General features: G+C 45.7%; 1 protein-coding gene across 5 annotated transcripts in view; it reads right to left on the bottom strand.

Annotated features, from left to right (window-relative positions):
• VWA7 (von Willebrand factor A domain containing 7) overlaps positions 1–19,874 on the bottom strand; it is a 54,499-nt gene that overhangs the window by 13,829 nt on the left and 20,796 nt on the right. For all 5 annotated transcript variants that reach the window (XR_014788621.1, XR_014788622.1, XM_084840874.1 and 2 more), the window contains exons 8-14: positions 19,506–19,618; positions 14,794–14,910; positions 14,003–14,182; positions 11,037–11,214; positions 6,797–6,949; positions 1,807–1,896; positions 1,149–1,429 (exon numbers count right to left, since the gene is read on the bottom strand). Coding sequence is in view for 3 of the 5 variants with exons in the window: in XM_084840874.1 (XP_084697000.1) it covers positions 1,149–1,429; positions 1,807–1,896; positions 6,797–6,949; positions 11,037–11,214; positions 14,003–14,182; positions 14,794–14,910; positions 19,506–19,618 (1,112 nt within the window). In the remaining 2 variants the exon portion in view is untranslated. The remainder of the gene's footprint in view (positions 1–1,148; positions 1,430–1,806; positions 1,897–6,796; positions 6,950–11,036; positions 11,215–14,002; positions 14,183–14,793; positions 14,911–19,505; positions 19,619–19,874) is intronic.

Genomic DNA, 19,874 nt, shown 5'->3' with positions numbered 1-19,874 from the left:
ACTTCCAAGAATGAACCAACCTACCTGTGGCAAGAAGCTGCTTTGCCCCAGTTCCAAGAACGCATTTCTGTACTTAAAGCTAGCTCACGGCATACATAGCTAATCACTCTTATTACTAATGACTTACAGTTAGCATAGACATATTATCATGAATAGCACTCCTATGAAATGCAGTGAATTCTCATCGGCAATACACATTACATTTGCACTCTGTGACATTTCAGCTGCCCAAGAACAACAATAGCCATCTGCTACTAGCCATCGGACCAGCAGCCTATTTCTGGGGCGGGAGCCAGGGGCGTGCAAAAACATTTTGTTTCGTTATTCCAAACTTCATTTCTTCCATTCTTAATTTGTTAAAGATCACGTTGGCTGTGCTGGCTGGGGATGGTGGGAGTTGGAGTCCGACAGAACTGGACGACATCGGGTTGAGGAAGGCGACCTCAGGGACTTGGGCAGCAACTCCATCCTGACACGCAGGCTTGCTACCATGGTGTCTCGTTTAGCCTACGTCGAGGCTGTTCCACATGAAAGCAATTCACATGCAGTGGTGGTGGGAGAAGGGAAATGACTTTATTTCACTGCACCATTGCAAACCACCCCCACAACCTTCCTCCACCCCCAAATCAGCTTATGCTGGTGGCCTGGCGAAGATTAGTAGGTCCCGTTGGGAATCGCTGAGCAAACAGATCTACACGGTGCCACAGAGCAGAACTTCTACAGTTCACCATAGGGCTGAACCCCTACTAAAGCATGGCTTGTGGGTGGGACATCACACTGCATTTACACTTATTATATTTCTATAGTGCCCCATAGCCGAAGCTCTCTGGGTGGTTCACAAACATTAAAAACCATTAAAATACGTTATATAAAAAATAAAAACTATTCACATGACATAAAAACAAATAACACACACAACAACAACATTTATCTAAAACAATTTAAAACAATCAGCCAGAGACCATCAAGAGACTCATTACATGCTGCCAAATGCCTGAGAGAAGAGGGCAGCTTTAACCTGGCGCCGAAAAGATGACAATGTTGGCCCCAGGTGGGCCTCCATCTGCCTCCTTCGTGATGTGAAGGAGAGCATCCCAAACTTGAGACGTCAGCCCCGCTTCCCTCCTTCTTTAGCTCCCCTGCCTTACCTCCAGCAGGGATCCCACAACGGTGGCAGCTTGAGGGGCAGCCCTCTCCAGCTTCCGCCCCACACCGTCCATGCCTCGTAGCACCAGGGTGAAGTTGCCTCTGGCCAAGATTGCTGGAGGCAGCTCGGCCAGAAAGAGGTCAGTCCGGCTGGCTCTTCCTTGCAGTTCTAGCTCCCCGAGGCTGCCCGTCCTCCCCTCCAATCTCACAGCCTGCAGCTGAACCGGGCCAGCCTCCGACTGATTCAGCCCCATCGCCATCACCACCAGGTAAGCAGGCAAGCCTGTTGAAAAGCAAGCAGCTAAGTGGGCCATGCATCCAATCCAAAGTATGCCTGGTTGTAGGTAAGGGCGGCACTGGAAATCTCCAGCCCTGCGATTAGGTTGGAAAACCGAAGCCAGAAGCTAGAGGCAGAGTCTACGAGGAAGGAGGAGAGCTACAGAAGATTTCCATGGCCTAAGTATGACATGGAACCGAAGTTGGGAGATAGTTTTGCACATGTTTGTACCCCTTTGGGGGCAGTTATGGCAGCCAGGTATAGAGGAGGTTTAATGGTGGCAAAGACCATTTGCAATCATTATAACACTGCCCACCCAGTGGTCTCACACGGCTGTGCAGGAACAACACTGATATACCGAAGGGTAAGGATCCCACACGTACCTTCTATAGGGTGACTATCCATCATAAGCCCTGGGTGGCGTCCATCCACTGGAACAGCAAAAGAATAGAGGAAGTCAAGGCTGCTCTGACCTGCCACCAAAAACAAATATTTGAAAATGTCAAAAGGAGGCCGTGAAGGTTTCAGGCCTACAGAGACAAAGAGAAAAAAGGTCAGGCCTAGAGGGCTGGAGTTTTTCTGTTGGGAGGGGGTATCCCTGGGATGAGTAGTTTCATTTCTCTGGTTAAGTTTCATTTCTTCGGGTTTGAAGCAGTACTTTCAGTTTTGGGGAAGGAGGGTATAAAAAGAGAGAGTCAGGAAGACCAGAGCTGCACGAGCAGAGTTAGGAAGAGCAGAGCCTGAAGAGGGAGCAGGAAGAAGCAGCCTGGAGAAGTCTAAGTACAGCTGGGTAAAGGAACTTGAATTTTGCAACTTTCACTTTCTCTTAATGCCTTTTGTATCACTCAGCTCTATTCTGTAAATACCTTTAGTTGTAACTTGCTTGCCAGTAAACTGGCAAGTAAATTGGCAAATAAACTGGCAAGTAAACTGCCAAGTACTGGCAGTAAATTCACCAGTAAACTGTTGTGGTTAAACCCTGTGTCTAGAGTGTCAATCACCCCACGTCTACAGCCTAAACTCCAAGTTATTGGAAAGGGGAAGGTAAAAGAAGGAAGTTCTTTCGGGACTCTTAAGGAGGCATGAGATCCTTAAGGAGTTGCTTAGGGGGTCCAGTTCATAAGGGAAACCCTGACAGAGGCACTCTCCCATTGCCAACAAAGGGACAGGGGGCTCAAGAGGGCAGGCGGGGATCCAATAAGCCACTCTCTATCCATTCTGTCCACACAGTTGCTTCTACCCTAACCTTTAAAGTCTGGGAATGCCATCCTTAGTGTGAAGGAAGGAAGGGGTTTGCCCTAGCTCCCAGCAGTAAGTAGGCTGCCTCCACCCCTTACGTCCATGTCAGCCTGAGCCAGGGGACTCTCAGACTTTGCAGGACACTCTTCAGGCTTAGGGAGTACGGATTCACTCCACCACACCTTATTCCCAAGCCTCAAGCCCAAAACATTAAACAGTAGCAATTAACCAAGCAGAAAGCTCTGGATGTAATCCGAAGGCTTGCTTGGAAGGAAGCACACACAACTCTTGAGATAGATGTTAAGCTTATTTACAAAGGGGAAAGGGGGAAAAGGAGCAAAAAGGCATACAAGAACCAGAGTAACAACTGAAAACAATACTTCAGGCAGAAAACAACAAAAGTTACCTACACCTGTCTGTACATACCTATGCACAAGTTTTCAATAGGATAGGGCCCCCAAAGGTGATACTCAAAGTCAAAAGCAAGACAAAAGACAAAAACAATGGGCAGCTATAGCCCCCACCCCTCTTTTTATGCTCAAGCCCCTGACAACTCCAAGGAGATCTCTGTTAGCCAATCACAGGTTGGCTGGAACAGCATTCCCAAATCCCTAGTGGCGAGGGGAACAGTTCCCACAGGAACACAGCTGAGATCATTAACTGAGTTTTGCTCTGAGCTTGGAGCTAGAGATATTTCAAGACAACACACACAGAGAGAGTTGTATCGCTACATGCAACTTCAGCCTGGCCAAATTAAGTCTTAGACACCATTAGAGTACAAAAAGAAAATGGGGGTTCTTTACACTTACCTTCACTCACTTTTTACAGAGAACCCCGGTGATGTCATTACCTACTCATTGCATTGCAGGCTTTGCAGGCCAACTTTTCTTTATAATATTATCTCTCTCCTTACTGCTTCAGCCCTTATAATTACTTCCTGTTCAGTGGGGACACAGCATTACTTAACTCACCCTTAATCAATCAGTTCCTGCTGGGGCAGGGGGGCTTTACTGGTTTCCATAGCTCATTAATTGTTGTATGAATGCTATTCTGCAATAGTGATGAAAAAAATTAAGAGAGCAATTACTCTGGAAGCTGGCAATTGAAGTTCTCCCCATCCCCACCCCCACCTGAAAAGAAACCTGAGCTAACAAATTAAGGGCCAATTCAGTAACATCATGTCATGTGCCTGCTGAACACGAAGCAGTAGCTACAAAGAAGAAGTACCTAATTAAGGAATGACTGTAAGAGCCCTCAACTGAGCAGGACTTATTTCTGAATAAACATTTGGCAGTGCCAAATATTTGTTCCATTTATATCCCACCTTTCCTCTAAGGAGCCCAAGGTGACATACATGATCCTTCTCCTCTCCACTTTATCCTCACAACTAGGGCTGTGCACGGACCCCTCGATTCGCTTCAGATGCCGATTCAGACCTTCTGAATAGGTTCTGCTTTGCTTCGGACTACTTAGGACACAATCCAATTAGCTTCAGATTCAGATCTGAAGTAAGATTCAGATACCCAAAATATTCAGATTTTAGGTTTTCCCATTGACTTGCATTGGAAAACAGAAACAGCCATAATCTTTTCAGTTTTAATGATAAATACATGAAATTGGGAGACTGGGCAGCGCTCATGGGGATGATTCCACCTGCCAAGTTTCAGACAGTTTGGCCCAGTAGTTTTTGTGCTAGGTGCAGGTAAAATTTGCTTTTTTCAGCCAACACTCTCAAAACTAAGAGCTATAACTTTTCACTGGTTCCACAGAAGTGCATGAAGTCTGGACACCTGACAGCCCAGTGCAGGTTACTGAACCTGCCAAACTTCAGACAGTTTGGCCCAGTAGTTTTTTATGCTAGGCACAGGTAAAATGTGCTGTTCTCAGAACCTCAAACCAAAGGTAATAAACTAAAGGGGTAATCAGAGAAGTTAGATGTTTAAGAGGTGATTAGGTCACTATCCCTAATCTCTGGTGTAGGTTTTTTTGAAGTGAAAAATAACCCCTCTCCCCTACTACTTTCCTATTCACCTTCACACTGGATAACCTCAGGCTCTCTTTGGCTGAATGGAATACACATGACCTGGGAAAACAGGTCTGCCCTAGACCGGGATGCACTATCTGGACTGGGGGGAATCAGCCTGGCTACTGGTGCTGCTGGTCCCACCAGCACCTCGCCCCCCTCTGCCCCTGCCAAGACCCCTTAGAAGCCTCATATTGGGCTTGCTTTGCACCACAGTAAACAAACAAATTGTGTGTGTAGTGCTTTGCGCACTATATCTTATATATTGTATCATGTGTATATGTAGTGCTTTGCCTATGATATTGTATGGACTCAGGTGTCGTGCTTTGCACATACACACACACGCGCGCACACACACATGCGCGCGCACACACAGAAGAGCAAAAGAAAAGGAGATACAGAAAGAAAAACTGCCTACAAGCTAGGCGGAAGGAATACACTATAAGGCCTAACAGAAGAGAAAAGGGTTTTGTTTTGTTTTTGGTATATATATTTTAGAAAGATATGAGTTGAAATGGGAAGGGAAGGAATACAGGAACTGAGAAGGGAGAGAGCCAAAGAACAAGGCAAGGAAAGTACTTTTATGGGGGGGGGGGGTATTAAATTATCTAGTAGAAAATAAAGAAAGGGAAGACTAATAGGAATAGTTGAATTGAGAAGGGCTGGGTGGGAAGGAAGAACAATGAGTGAAGCTGCAGTAGAACACACACACCACACAGACCTTGCTAGCCAGCTCTCTAGCCAGCTCTCCCTCACAATGAAATGAAAGCAGACAGATCTCCTGTTATATACAGCATTCCACCCGCCCCCACTCCTCCACCATTGTCACTGATTGGAGACCACTGGGTTAAGTTCAGCCCTAATCTGGCAACTAGAGTTGCCATTCGCCAAGGCTCACCATTTTCCCCCTCCCCCTCCACTTCCCCCCTCCCTCCTCCTTGCCCCCTCCCTGATCTTTCGCAAGTTGATACATTTTAGAGACAGGCTGCCTGGGCTTCAGAATAGCTCCGAATCTTCGAGGCACACCGAGGCGCTTCAGGGATGACTCGCTTCACTTTGAACTGCCTCAGTGCTATTCTGACCCACTTCAAAACTCAATGAAGTCCCCCCAAAGCACCCCGATACACTTTGGGATTTGGACCAAAGCACTGTACAGCCCTATACCCAACCACCCTGTAAGGTAGGCTAGGCTGAGAGTCAGTGACTGGCCCAAAGTCATCCAGTGAGCTTCATGGCCAAGTGGGGCCCAGAACCCGGGTCTCCCCATACCTAGTCCAACACTCTAACCAGTATAACACGCTAGCTCTGCATATACATTATATTGTGCTATGTAAAACCACTGTTTTATTCCCACTTCCACGCTACTGGGGAAAAGCAATGCCTCGACAGCACTAAAGGGCCCTTGCGTGAAAGCAACCCACCAAAATTATTTGCTCCGGAGGACTGGAGCAATTCTGTATAGAATCTACTGATCCAAGATTCCAAAAACATGACCATGGTTTTAAAATAAGAATGGATCCATTGCAACCGGCACTCACAAGTGCAGTCAAATGTATAATACCGAAGAACATGTAAAAAACATGGGAGACCCCACTGTGGTCTCACTGAGCCAGTGCATCAGTTTAATCCTTTTAAATTGATATAGGTGAAGGACCACCTTCAACCAGATCAACCTGCCCGCACTTTAAGATCAGCAAGAGAGGCCCTTCTCATTTGCCCACCTGTGAGGGCAGCTAGGTGGGTGATTACACGAGACAGGGCCTTTTCCATGGTGACCCACACCTCTGGAATAAGTCGCCATCAGGGCTCCACCAGGCTCCATCATTGCAGGCTCTTAGGAAGGCTCTGAACACTGACTACTTTACTCTGGCCTTCCTCTGGTTATGTTTTATATGTCTGGGTTGTAGCTGCAGTTGTGCATTGTAGGTTTTGTTTTATGCTGGTGTTTGCTGTTTTATAGAATGTTTGCTACTGTGGGGGTTCTTACTATTTTTAGTTCAGCATCAGTTTTTATTATATGAGTTTTACTGTTGTACGCCACCTTGGGAGGGCTCCTGTCCTGAAAGGGGACCAAGAAATATTCATAATCATCATCATCATACTTTTCTCACCCTGGATGTGCACAGAATAGTTGCCTCCTGACTGAAGCTTCAACATCCATTCACCAGCACGGACAGGAGAAGACAGGAATGCTCTGTAGATACCACCAATGGACTGGATCGTGGCTAAGGAACCATGGGTTGATGCATCAGTTTGGAATGCACCTGCAAGGAAGGTTATGGGAAGGTCACCAGGATTAATTAATTAATTGTTTAAATTTATATCCCTCCTTTCTCCCAAAAACGGTTCTCAAGGCTGCTAACAATAATGCAATACAAATTAAAATGAACAGTTAATTAAAAATCAGTTAAACCCAACAATAAAAGAAATATATTTAAAAGATAAACTGGATTAACGCCTAGGCTAAACACACTACAGAGTAAAGGCACAGCCACACCTGCATACTCTCCCACTTTTAGTAGAAGATTCCTTTTGGGCCGATAGGGTCCAGCCCTACTTCTGTATCTTACATTGCTTTCCTATACATATTACTCAGAAGTAAGTTCAGTAGGTCTTACTTCCAGGCAGGTGAGCATAATGTTGCAGCCTAAAAGCACCTATAGCAGATACTGATAAAAAACTTCCTCAAAAAACTCCAAGGGAAGAGGTTCCTCAATTTTCCTAAGCAGCTTATTTGGGAAATGCTCCTATGGTCCTGAAGTTATTCTAAGAAGTGTTTAACTCAGAGCTACCTTACACCCCCAATTAAATCATTTCTTCTCCCCTCAGAGAAAAAGAATGTACCATTTTAGCCCTTCTTTTTTCCTTTATGGGCCTGCACAACTGATCAACCAAGTTGAAGGATGCCCAGCAGTCATGGACAAACATCCTGTTTGTGCTGCCTGCCAGTGATTGCAGAAACAGATGAACTGGGCTAGTTCACACGTAACAACAGTCTATGGTTTAAACAACCCATGGTCTGTTGGGGATGAGTGGGACAGAGCGGGCATGCCAGCCACTTCCACTTTTAATCACCAACCTATGATCAGCCTGTTCAAGCTAATAACTACAACAGACAGGAAATCCATTGTGTACTAGACAGTGACCTGGTTCACACGTAATGAGAGCCCATGGGTTAAACAACTCATGGGCTGTTGGGAACGAGCAGGAGAGAGCGGCACGCCAGCCACTTCTGCTTTTAATCAACAACCTACGATTGGCCTGTTCTTAGGTTGTTGAGTGCGACATGCGAACCCAGAGCACTGGGTTGTTTAAGGGCTAAACCCACCAGTTAATCCATAGTTTGTTGTTGGGTTAACTGCTGGGTTGTTTAGCCCTTAAACAACCCAGCACTCTGAGTTTGCATGTCATATGAACAGGCCAATCGTAGGTTGTTGATTAAAAGCAGAAGTGGCTGGCGTGCCACTCTCCCTGCTTGTTCCAACAGCCTATGGGTTGTTTAACCCATGGGTTGTTGTTACATGCAAACCAGGACACTGTCTAGTACACAATGGACTTCCTGTCTGTCATGGATAGTAGCCTGTGTTTGGCTCGCAAATCCTACAAGGGTTATTGTCAAGATTACCAAAACAAAGCATCAAGGAAGAATGATACAGTCAGGGCCAGAAATATTGGAACAAGGATAACTGTTTTGGCAGTTGGCCTCTGTATACCACCACATCCAAGTTGAAAGGAAACACACCCAGATGGGAGCAAAGTCAGGACTTTCAGCTGTCATTCAAGGGTTTGAAAAAAGTGGGGCACTAACCATTCAGGAAGTACAGCCAGTGGCATACACACGCCCCCATCGTTGGTGGCTCAGAAGTAATGGAACAAACCAACATCATTTCAAACTTAAGGATCGCCTTTAATACCTGGATGAAAATCCTTTGCAGTCAATGACTGCCTGAAGTCTGGAACCCATGGACATGACCAAATGCTGAGTTCTCTCCCTCAAGATGCTTTGCCAGGCCTTTACTGCAGCTGCCTTCAGCTGCTGCTTGTTCGTGGGTCTTTCTGCCTTCAGTCTTGTCTTCAGTAAGTGAAAAGCATGCTCTATTGGGTGGAGATCAGGTGACTGACTTGGCCATTGAAGAACATCCCAGTTCTTTGCCTTCAGAAACTCTGGGGTAGCTTTTGCTGTATGTTTTGGCTCATTATCCATCTGCAATATGAAGGGGCGTCCTATCAGTTTGGCAGCATTCGGCTGAATCTGAGCAGAAAGTATAGCCCTATACACTTCAGAATTCATCCTGCTGCTTTTATCAGCAGTCAGGTCATCAATAAACACCAGTGACCCGGTTCCATTGGAAGCCATACCTGCCCATCCCATAACACTGCCTCCACCATGTTTGACAGATGATGTGGTATGCTTTGGATCTTGAGCTGTTCCTTTCCTTCTCCATACTTTTCTCTTCCCATCATTCTGGTACAAGTTAATCTTGGTTTCATCAGTCCAAAGAATCTTATTCCAGAACTGGGCAGGCTTTTTTAGGTGTTTGCTGGCAAAGGCTAATCTGCCCTGTCTGTTCTTGAGAGTTACCAGTGGTTTGCACCTTGTTGTGAAGCCTCTGTATTTACATTCATAAAGCCGTCTCTTGACTGTAGATGTTGACAATGACATGCCTACCTCCTTGAGAGCATTCTTGACCTGGCTAGATGTTGTGAAAGGGTTCCTCTTCACCATGAGAAGAATTCTGCAGTCATCCACGTTAGTTGTCTTCCATGGTTTTCCAGGCCTTTTGCTGTTGCTGAGCTTGCCAGTTAATTCCTCCTTTTTCAGGATATTCCAAACTGTTGTGTTTGCCACTCCCACTGTTTTTGCTATCTCTCTGATGGGTTTATTTTGTTTCCTCAGCCTAATGATGGCCTCCTTCACTCACATGGACACCTCTTTGGACCTCATGTTGGGAGTTCCAGTGAACAGCTACCAAATGCAAATGTCACACTCAGAACCACCTCCAGGCCTTTTATCTGCTTGATTGGTCATGGGGTCCCCAGGAAACAGGCCACACCTGGCCATGCAGCTGCTTGTCAGCCATTCGTTCCATTACTTATGAGCCCCCAACGATGGGGGCATGTGTATGCCACTGGCTGTACTTCCTGAATGGTTAGTGCCCCACTTTTTTCAAACCCCTTGAATGACAGCCGACAGTCCTGACTTCACTCCCATCTGAGTGTGTTTCTTTTCAACTTCAATGTGGTGGTGTACAGAGGCCAACTGCCAAAACAGTTATCCTTGTTCCGATATTTCTGGCCCTGACTGTATATTACAGACCAGTCTTTCCCAGCCTGGTGTGTTGGACTACAACTCCCAGACAGAATAAGTGCATGGAATGGACTTGGCGAATGGAAGCCCTAGGAGCCCTTCATCTAGAAGCACCCTGACAATGTGGATATTCTGAAACAAAGTCGTTACTAGGGGGCCCTTGCACATCTGCCACAGAAGTCTTGCAGAGGGTACAAAGGAGCTTTCTAGGGTGTCCGCCTAGTTCACAAAGAGCAATGGTGAGCAACACACGGCCCATTTAAAAACAAAAGAAATGGCGCCGTTTAGCACTAAGGAGTGCAAAAAGGGTCAAATTGAGCTTGTCCTGAAGCAAAATTTGACTCTTTTAGCACTCCCATAGCCATTGTGGAATGTTAAAGGATCAAATTTATCTTGGGAACAAGCTAAATCTAACCCTTTTAGCTCTCTAAAGCTAAAGTACGGAGCGGTTTGCCACCAAATTCGGGCAGCAAAACCCTGAGTTTTTTCCTGGCACCCCGTGAAGTGTGTCCAGGCATGGGGCGAAAATGGACTCTGGACCTCCCCAAGTGGTCCACCCCCAACCGTGTTTAGCCAGGTCTGTTTTTAGCTTTAAAAGTGCACATGACCTTCAATGCCCAATATTCCCCCTGGCACTGGCAGTATATAGGAAGAGAAGAGCTCACTTGGTAAACAGGCTGTCTTTCAGGCAAGCTTACCATATAGTGATAGAATTGGAAGGGAATGTTGAGGCCACTGAGTCCAACTTCCTGATCAGTGCAGGAATCTTCTCATAAGCTTCCAAGGAGCCCAAATATTCTCCCAAAACAGAGTTTAATAACGCTGCTCTAAGGCTTCCCTTAAAATCAACTGGGGTCAAAGACTAATGCATGCATGCATTTTTTCTTAATTTACCATGTACCCTGCTTTTGTACCCTCGGCAGGGGGCCCAGAGCATAAAAGCACTTTTTAAAAAGAAGCAGAAGAACCAAAACATGAAGGCAGTCTACTTAAGGGAGCCGAGAGACTTGATCAAGATTCTGAATGAAAAAATCATTCACTACCTGCAGGGTCCCAGACTTCAAAGCCCCAGATGGCACCTTGGATAGTCACAACCACTTTGTCCACTAAGCTGTCAATCCAGAACCGGTGAACCTCCAGCTCAGGTGCCTGCCTCTTTATCATCCGGTGAGACCCCTTAAAGTTGAAGATGTTTCCTTTCTGGTGGCGGAAGAGGATCACCTGGAAAGGCAGATTCCCCAACGTCTGTTAGAGCTGGCTAGTGGGGAAACACATGGAGTGTGCAATTTGAAATAGAAAAGTTATTGGAATGCCTAGTGATGCGAGGCCAACACACACACATACTTTTATAATGCATTTCTGAAGTTGAAAATGACCTTTAAACTGTTACATCATAGAATCAGAAGCTTCAACTTTTAGTTGATGATTTTTGATTTAACAAACAACTTAAAAACATTTTGAGAAACTGAAAAGATGCCCCCAATTAATTGGTCAGCAGTATTTCATTTACCAAAAATATTTTTAAAGAACTTAAAAAAGGCACGTGAGAGAGAGGTGAAGGAATGCATCTAAGAATATGTATATCGAACAAGCATGGATAGCTTAGTGTTTTGTCTAAACTCAAGATGATAATTAACTGCACCCAGACAAGCAGGGATCATAAGTTGGCTTTAAACCAGGGTTTGTTGTTGGTTTATGAAACCTAGCCTGTTTGAACACAGTAAACCCTAATCCCAGGTTTTGACAAAGCACGAAGTTATCCATGCCTGCTTTGTGTACCTGCAAGCAAGAGAAGCAAAGCAGCAGCAAACAAGCTGTGTGCACCAGCATGCAGCAGCTCATGCACACTGTGGTCTTAATAAGCCAGGAATCCTGGTTTAAAGTGACATGCGAACATGTTTAAGGCCTTTATTTCTTTAAACAACTGTTTTCTCTCACCTGTATAATTCTGCATATTTAACTGATCAATCAATTAAAAAAAAATTAAAATGAGGAAGCAGGCCTACAAATTATCTAGAGATTTCCAGGTAGAGTAGTTTGTTTTCATAAGAGGAATGATCAACTATGTTGTTTTGTCAAGTTCCTAAGGTTTATTATTGGGAAATATTAAAAGACTGAGTTAAGGAAAGAAAACCTTTTCTTAATTGCTGCTGAAATTATTATTTATATTGTGCCAACAACTATGCTCTTCCAGGTAGAAACCAGAAACCAAAAACCACCAGTGGTCCTGCCCAAAGACTGACAATTTTTTTTTTAAAAAAAAGCAGAACACATGAAGGGATGGAGAAATGGGAGGGCTTGGGAACTCAGCTCAGCAAACCAAGTATTCATACAAAAAGAATTCCAGAAATAAGGGGTTGGATCCAGGCTTACTCATGCTTAGAGTAGACCCACTGAAATCAATGGGACTTTAGTTAATCATAACTAATGCCAATCTCTTGGAGAAGACTCTTACGAGTCCCCTGGACTGCAAGGAGGTCAAATCAGTCCATCCTAAAGGAAATCAACCCTGAGTGCTCATTGGAAGGACAGATGCTGAAGCGCAAATATTTTGGCCACCTAATGTGAAGAGAAAACTCTCTGGAAAAGACTGTGATGCTGGGAAAGACTGAAGACAAAAGGAGAAGGGGACGGCAGAGGATGAGATGGCTAGACAGCATCACTGATGCAATGAATATGGACTTGAGCACTCTCCGGGAAAGAGTGCAGGACAGGAAGGCCTGGCGTGCTATGGTCCATGGGGTCATGAAGAGTCGGACACGACTGAATGACTGAACAACAACAACAACAACACCAATCTCTTCTATTTCAATGGCTCTACTTTAAGCATGAGTACGTCTGGATCCAACCCAAGGATTGGTATCTGAAAGGACGAGGGCAAAAAATGAGAGCAGAAGCAAATGTTTTAACCAACAGTGCTTCCAGACAAGAGAGCTCCAACACTCATAATCAGAAGGCATTGGACTGCTGTTCTTTCCTTTTCTCCTCAACAGATTTTCTGTGTTAAGGAAAAAGACAGAAGACATTGTTAAAAACACAGATACACGCAGAAGGGCTACAAATTAAAGATGACGATGTCCGGACCCCCCATAAAATTCTGTGAATGGGGCAGGACAATGACACCGTAAAAGCCTAATCTGAAAGAACCTCAAGACCACAGGTTCATAAAGAAGAGAGGCGAATGGGAGGGAACATACAGCTGAAGGAGAGAAAGAAGAAGGAGCAAGTGAAGTGAAATCACTTTTTAAGATTTAACAGAGAAGATAAAATGGAAGCCAGTTAGGTCCATGAAACAAAGGTGTGCCGTGATTAAAGAGACAAAAGGAGAAAATGCACATGTACAGCAGCATTCATAATAGGAACAAAAGGGCAAAATAGGAGATAAAGAGAAGACTCCGATGGCGCACTATCGCTATTGACCCTGCACTTGCGGAAACCAGCACTTGCACAAGGCTAACAGTGCTTGCGAGTGCAATGGGTTTCTTGGGAAACTTGTTGTGCTAGCAAGCACTACTGATTGTGCACAGGTATGGGTTTCCACTACCACAGCATAGTAGCACTAGTGGTCACAGACAATGGGATCCTTCCCAAAGGAAGGCCAATGAACACAGCATTACAGTAATCAGGGTGAGAAACCACAGGAACAGACATTTTAACAGAGCCAGGAGAAAGAACGGAACTCATCGTAAACATATTTAGAAGATGAAAATGGCAAAGTCTGGGAAAACAACAAGCGAAGTTGAATCAAAATTAAGATTGTCAAACGATGGATCAGTTGCCTCCCCTCCAGTATCTTTGTGGTTATAGAAAATATATCAGATTCAGTGCTAATGGTGAAAATGACATGCAGCTAAGCAGATGAGAATAGTAACTGAAATGAACCAGTCCACCCCACACACAAAAGTCTTCAGTCAATTGATCAATCAAATATTATATCCCTTAAAAAAGGAAACGGACAGAGCACAGAGCACAGTGCTACAAAACAGTCCTTCTGCCCCACTCCCATTACCGAAGATATGCTGGATTCACCAATGATCTTGGCCACCTCCTGGATGTTCTTGTTGTCCGTAAATATGATCTGGCCGCCTGAATGGTGAGCTAGGTTGACGTAGAGGTTGAATCGGTCTGGGGCAAGTGTTTCCCGTTTCGCCCGGGTCTTCAATGGATCTTCCGTGATTAGGAAGGTCACCTGATGTTAGATGGAGAAAGAAAGAAAGAAAGAAAGAAAGAAAGAAAGAAAGAAAGAAAGAAAGAAAGAAAGAAAGAAGCTTTATATTCTTTGGGGTGGGAGACTGGCATATTTTGCACTGAATTACTACATCACTGACAGCAAAAATTAGGGAGCAATCCTATGGCTGCTAGTCAGTGGCTAGATGGCCATAGGACATGTCGGTTTCCGGGAACCAACCTCGGAGCCCATGCTCCAACACTGGTTCCCAGAGAACCAACCTTCCCCCCACACGCACTGCCTCGCAGGCAGCTTGGAACAGCCCCACGCTCCGCGCTTGGTAGAGGAGCACACTGTGGTGAAAATGGGGCGTTCCAGGGGGCATTCCGGGGCGGGGAAGGTGGAAATGCCAGTACGACACATCCTACATGTCATCCGGCAGCCGCTTCCCCCTCTCTGCCTTCCCACGGCTAGACAGTTGAAATTGGCTGCCTAGCCACAATGCAGGGCGGCTGAAGCGTGGAGGGAATGGTCCCCTCTGTGCTTCTCCTGCCCTGCATTGGATAGGCGGCCACCTATCCCCATAGGATTGCGCCCTTAAAGTCTCATATCAAATAAATGGCCCAGCCAACCTTGCATTTTTTTTCCTGGATAAGAGCTTCCACCCTGTTCTTGAGGTGAGCATCTTTAGCGGACGCATCAGTAAAGACAAAGATCTCAGAGTATGCTGGCGAGCTCTGAAGGGCAAGCTAGAGAAGAGGAGAAAGACTTCTGAGATTTTTAGCATTCCACCAAGCACTGCATGTGGCTCTGTAGCCATCAGGACAGCCAAAAGAAAGCGCTGGAAGAACATGTTGCTGTGCGCTTTGGCCCCAAGAGGGTTTCCACCTTATAGGTGCAAATCTGTCTCAGCACCCAGTTAGATAGATAGATAGATAGATAGATAGATAGATAAGATAGATAGATAAGATAGATAGATAGATAGATAGATAGATAGATAGATTATCTATCTGTCTGTCTGTCTGTCTGTCTATCTTATCTATCTATCTTATCTATCTATCTATCTATCTATCTATCTATCTACAATATTTGTATACCGCTCCACATAAGAAGATTTCGGACCAGTAAACAACACAGTAAAATAATAAAACAGCAGGTTAAAAGAGTTAAAACATTTTTTACAAAGACAAACCCCAACAAAGTGGAATTTAACAAACCACAGCTGGTCACGCAAGAAAGGCCTCTTGAAATAACAACATCTTCAGGAGGCGCCGGAAGGAATACAATGTTGGCACCTGCCTGACCTCTAAAGGCAGGGAATTCCACAGGAAGGGGGCCACCACACTGAAGGCTCTTTTCCTGGTGGACTCCAACTGGGCCATGGGTCCATGTGGAACCACCAGGAACATGCCCTCTGATGTCCTCAGTGACGAGGCAGGTTGGTAAAGGAGGCAGCACTCTCTCAGGTATCCTGATCCCAAGTTGTTTAGGGCTTTGTACAAGGCCTGGCATGCTATGGTCCATGGGGTCACGAAGAGTCGGACACGACTTAACGACTGAACAACAACTAATAACCTAAACCTGGCCCAGTAGAGAATAGGCAGCCAGCGCAGTTCCCTCAGCAGAGGAGTTACACGCTGAAAAGGAGCAGCTCCCAACAACAGCTGAGCTGCTGCATTCTGCACTAGCTCCAGCTTCCGGACCAGCCTTAAGGGCAGCCCCACATAGAGTGCATTGCAGTAATCCAGTCTTGAGGTTACTAATGCCTGTAACACCGTGGTCAAGCTATCCCTGTCCAGGAGAGGCCATAGCTGGCAAACCAGCCGAAGCTGGTAAAAGGTACTCCGAGCCGCCACGACCACTTGGGCCTCCAGCAACAATGATGGATCTAGGAGTACCCCCAGACTATGGAACTGATCTTTCAGAGGGAGTGCAACCCCATCCAGAACAGGCAATGAGCCTATCTCCCGGACCCGGGAACTACTCACCTACAGAGCTTCCATCTTGCCAGGATTCAGCTTCAGTTTATTGGCCCTCATCCAGCCCATTACTGAGTCTAGACTTGCACAGCCTCTCCTGGTTCAGATGTCACAGGGAGATAGAGCTGCATGTCATCAGTATACTGATGGCATTTAGCTCCAAATACCCTAATGACTGCTCCCAGCGCCTTCATATAGACGTTAAACAACACTGGGGACAAGATGGTACCCTGCGGCACCCCATAGCTCAATTGCCAAGCAGGTGAGGAATAGTCACCCAATGTTATTCTCTGAAATTGGCCCCATAGGTAGGACCAGAACCACTGTAACACAGTGCCTCCAATACCCATCCCACGGAGTTGATCCAGGAAGATACCATGGTCAATGGTATCAAAAGCCGATGAGAGATGGAGCAGAATTAACAGGGTTGCGCTCCTCCTGTCCCTCTCTCGATGAAGGTCACCCATCAGGGTGACCAAGGCTGATTCAGTCCCACAACCAGGACGAAACCCAGATTGAAATGAGTCTAGATAATCAGTATCCTCCAAGAGTGCCTGCAGTTGGTCCGTCACGACCCGCTCAAGTGCCTTCCCTAGAAAAGGGGTATTTGCGACTGGGCAGTAATTGTCTAATACAGTTGTGTCCAGAGTGGGCTTCTTCAGGAGTGGCCACACTCTTGCCTCCTTAAGGACAGCAGGGACCACCCCTTCCCGTAGGGAAGCATTTATTACTCCTTGGACCCACCCAGTCATACCCCCTTGGCTAGCTTTTATTAGCCAGGAGGGACAGTGATCAAAAGGGCACATGGTCGGTCGCATTATTGCAAGCATCTTGTCCACATCATCAGGCCCCCATCATCGTGGAACTGATCCCACAAAATCGGGCAGATGGTGGCATCAGACACCTCGACTGGTACTGCACTAACAACAGCATCAGGTTTGCTGCAGAGACAAGCGATTTTGTCCTCAAAGTGCGATGAAAAAATGTCACAGTGGGTCCTGGATGGGGCCAGGACCCCATTTACTGGGGAAGATGTTAACAACCGCTTGTCCACCTGGAAGAGCCCCACTGGACAGCTACTTGAGGATGCAATGGAGGCAGCAAAATAAACCTTCTTTGCTGCCCGCACTGCCACGCAGTAGGCACATTTATGCACTCTAGGCCGTGCTTAGTCATCTTCACTTTTGAGTCTTGTGCCATTTGTGCTCTAGCCAATGTCCAGCCTGTTTCATTGACCGCAGCTCCCCAGTGTACCAGGGAGCAAAACAGGCTCCACAGTGCCAGAGAGGGCACTGAGGTGCAAGCAAGTCGATGGCCCTCCACATCTCACTGCTCCACAGTGAGGCTAGGGCGTCGGCTGGATCACCAGCTCTTTCCACTGGAAAATCTCCAACAGCATTCAGAAATCCATTGGATTCCATCAGTCTCCTGGTGTGGACCATCCAAATAGGTCCTCCACCCTGCGGGAGGACAGTAACACCATAAGTTCAAATCTCACCAGGAAATGGTCTGACCATGACAATGGGGTTACTTGGAGCCCCCAATCTCCAGACTACCCATCTCACAAATTGGAGCAAAAACCAAATCAAGGGTGTGCTCTGCTTCAAGTGTTGGAACGATGACATACTGAGACAGCCCCATGGTTGTCATAGAGGCCATTAAGTCCTGAGCTGGAACTTCGGAGACAGCCTCAGCATGGAAGTTGAAGTCACCCAGTTAGCTGAGTCTCCCACCATTCATCAAAAATCCAACTACGATAATTAGTTTAACATTTAACAGAAATTCACGAATGGTTCAGTGAACTAATAACCAAACCACATTAATGATTGGCAGAATAGTTTCGTACTGTAGCCAGCAAAATGTTACAAGTGATAGGCTTCAAGTCAGGAGTAGGCAGGAGGTAGAGCTGGATCTAGTGGTAGATCACTGGGTGATTTGCAGTAGATCTGCGAGGATTTCTGACTCCCAATTGCTTAACAATAGCAACAACAAAAACGGCTTCCCTCACCCCAGATTATACTGCTGAAATGAAAGCTTGAGGTAACCAGGAGTCAAATTTTGTGTGGAAGGACAGTGAGCTCGGTTCAGTTCTGCTCCTGAAAACAAATTCCTGGCCTCAGAGTACTGCAGCTCCCAGCATTCCCCAGCCAGCATGTAGGACTTTTTTCTATCTAACCATGTATAGGATTGCACCCTAAGGGGCCCTTCCTAGCAGCCTGGCCCATGGTTTTCGTAATGTCATGCTGATTTTGACAGTGATGCAGAGCCAGAAGAGACAGGACTTTCTTTTTAGTGTGTGGCTAAAGTCATGGTTAGAGTAGACCCACCATTAGGCTTTTTAGGCCACCATTGCAGTTGGCCATTGAAATCTAGTGGCAAACTGCAATTGTGTCACTACTGCTGCTGAAATTTGGCAGCATGCAGCATGCAGCAGCAGAGACATGGCCAAGAAGCTGCCTACCCTTGATGTCAAGATGCATTCAGACGTACGATTTCCCGTATCATACCGAGATGGTACAATTCCTTTCTTGAATATTTGACGTTGCAAAATTCACAAAGAAGACCGGCGAAGACACATTTATCATCATCATCATCGCTTTTTACAATGAATGACGTGAAAGAAAAATAGTTATAATTTTTTTTTTAAATAGTGCTGAGATCTAACACGGTGGCTGTCAATCTTTTGTTTTGTTTTGCAGAGCACTTGAAAATTGCTGGAAGTCTTGGTAGACCACTTAATAAACTTGTTTTGGTCTACAAATCAAAGCGCATGCATAACTCATACTTTGATAACTGCAGTCTTGCCTTTCTAATGCAAAGAATGTGCTTGTTTTGTGTCTGTGAAGTCGAGTGTAATGTTTGTCAGTTTCTGTATTTGGACTCGAGGGTGCACAAACTAAAAAGAAAGAAAGTCCAGTCTCTTCAGCCTCTGTATCACTGTCGAAACCAGCACTGCATTGTGAAAGTCAAGGGCCCTAGGCTGCTAGGAAGGACCCCTTAGGGCGCAATCCTATGCATGTTTGGACAGAAAAAAATCCTACACTTCCCAGGATTCCCCAGCCAGCACCCTTAATCTGCTTAATTTTTTACGTAAAATGTAATCGACTGCACCAGCACTTTATTATGAAACATCACAGGCCTCAGGCCAGGGTCTTGTTAGCCTGCTCAATATTCCAGCCCTGGTCAAAATGGCTTCAATTTCCATAATAAGGGGGAAAAAATCAGGTGCAGGGCCAAGTACAGTTATTCCCGACTACTCTCCTTCCTTTCCATAGACACCTGAATGGAACTTGCAGACCACCAGTGGTCGAACCTCTCATCTATACAAGTATGCAGATATCAAGGAGTTCACATGAATACTTTACCTCCAGTGCAGAAAGGCACATTTCTGGCTCATCCCCACCAGCCAGAGCGCTGAGACTATCAAGGATTTTCCGGAATTCTTCTGGAACACTGGTCTTATGGACTGGGCCAAACCCTGGAGAGATGAGAGAGAGCACATGATGTATACTTAGGGGTGTCAGAGAAATGTGCAACAGAATCAAATGAGTTCAGATTTTTATGAATTCAACCCAGGGATTCAGCAGCGGACCAGTTTTTCCGCTGTCGGACGGATGCTGCAGACTTGCAAACCATTTTTCTAACCTTCAGGAAATTTGCACAAATTTCATCATAGAAAACTATGCAGAAAAATTTTTAAACCAGCCAAAAATGCACATTTCCTCCACAAGCTA

Source organism: Heloderma suspectum, chromosome 2 (assembly GCF_057233095.1).
Source record: "Heloderma suspectum isolate Gila_16-S chromosome 2, 16-S_ref, whole genome shotgun sequence".
NCBI classification, from domain to species: domain Eukaryota; kingdom Metazoa; phylum Chordata; class Lepidosauria; order Squamata; family Helodermatidae; genus Heloderma; species Heloderma suspectum.
The sequence above is the reverse complement of the archived record's forward strand: the minus strand, read 5'-3'. Positions and strand labels throughout refer to the sequence as shown.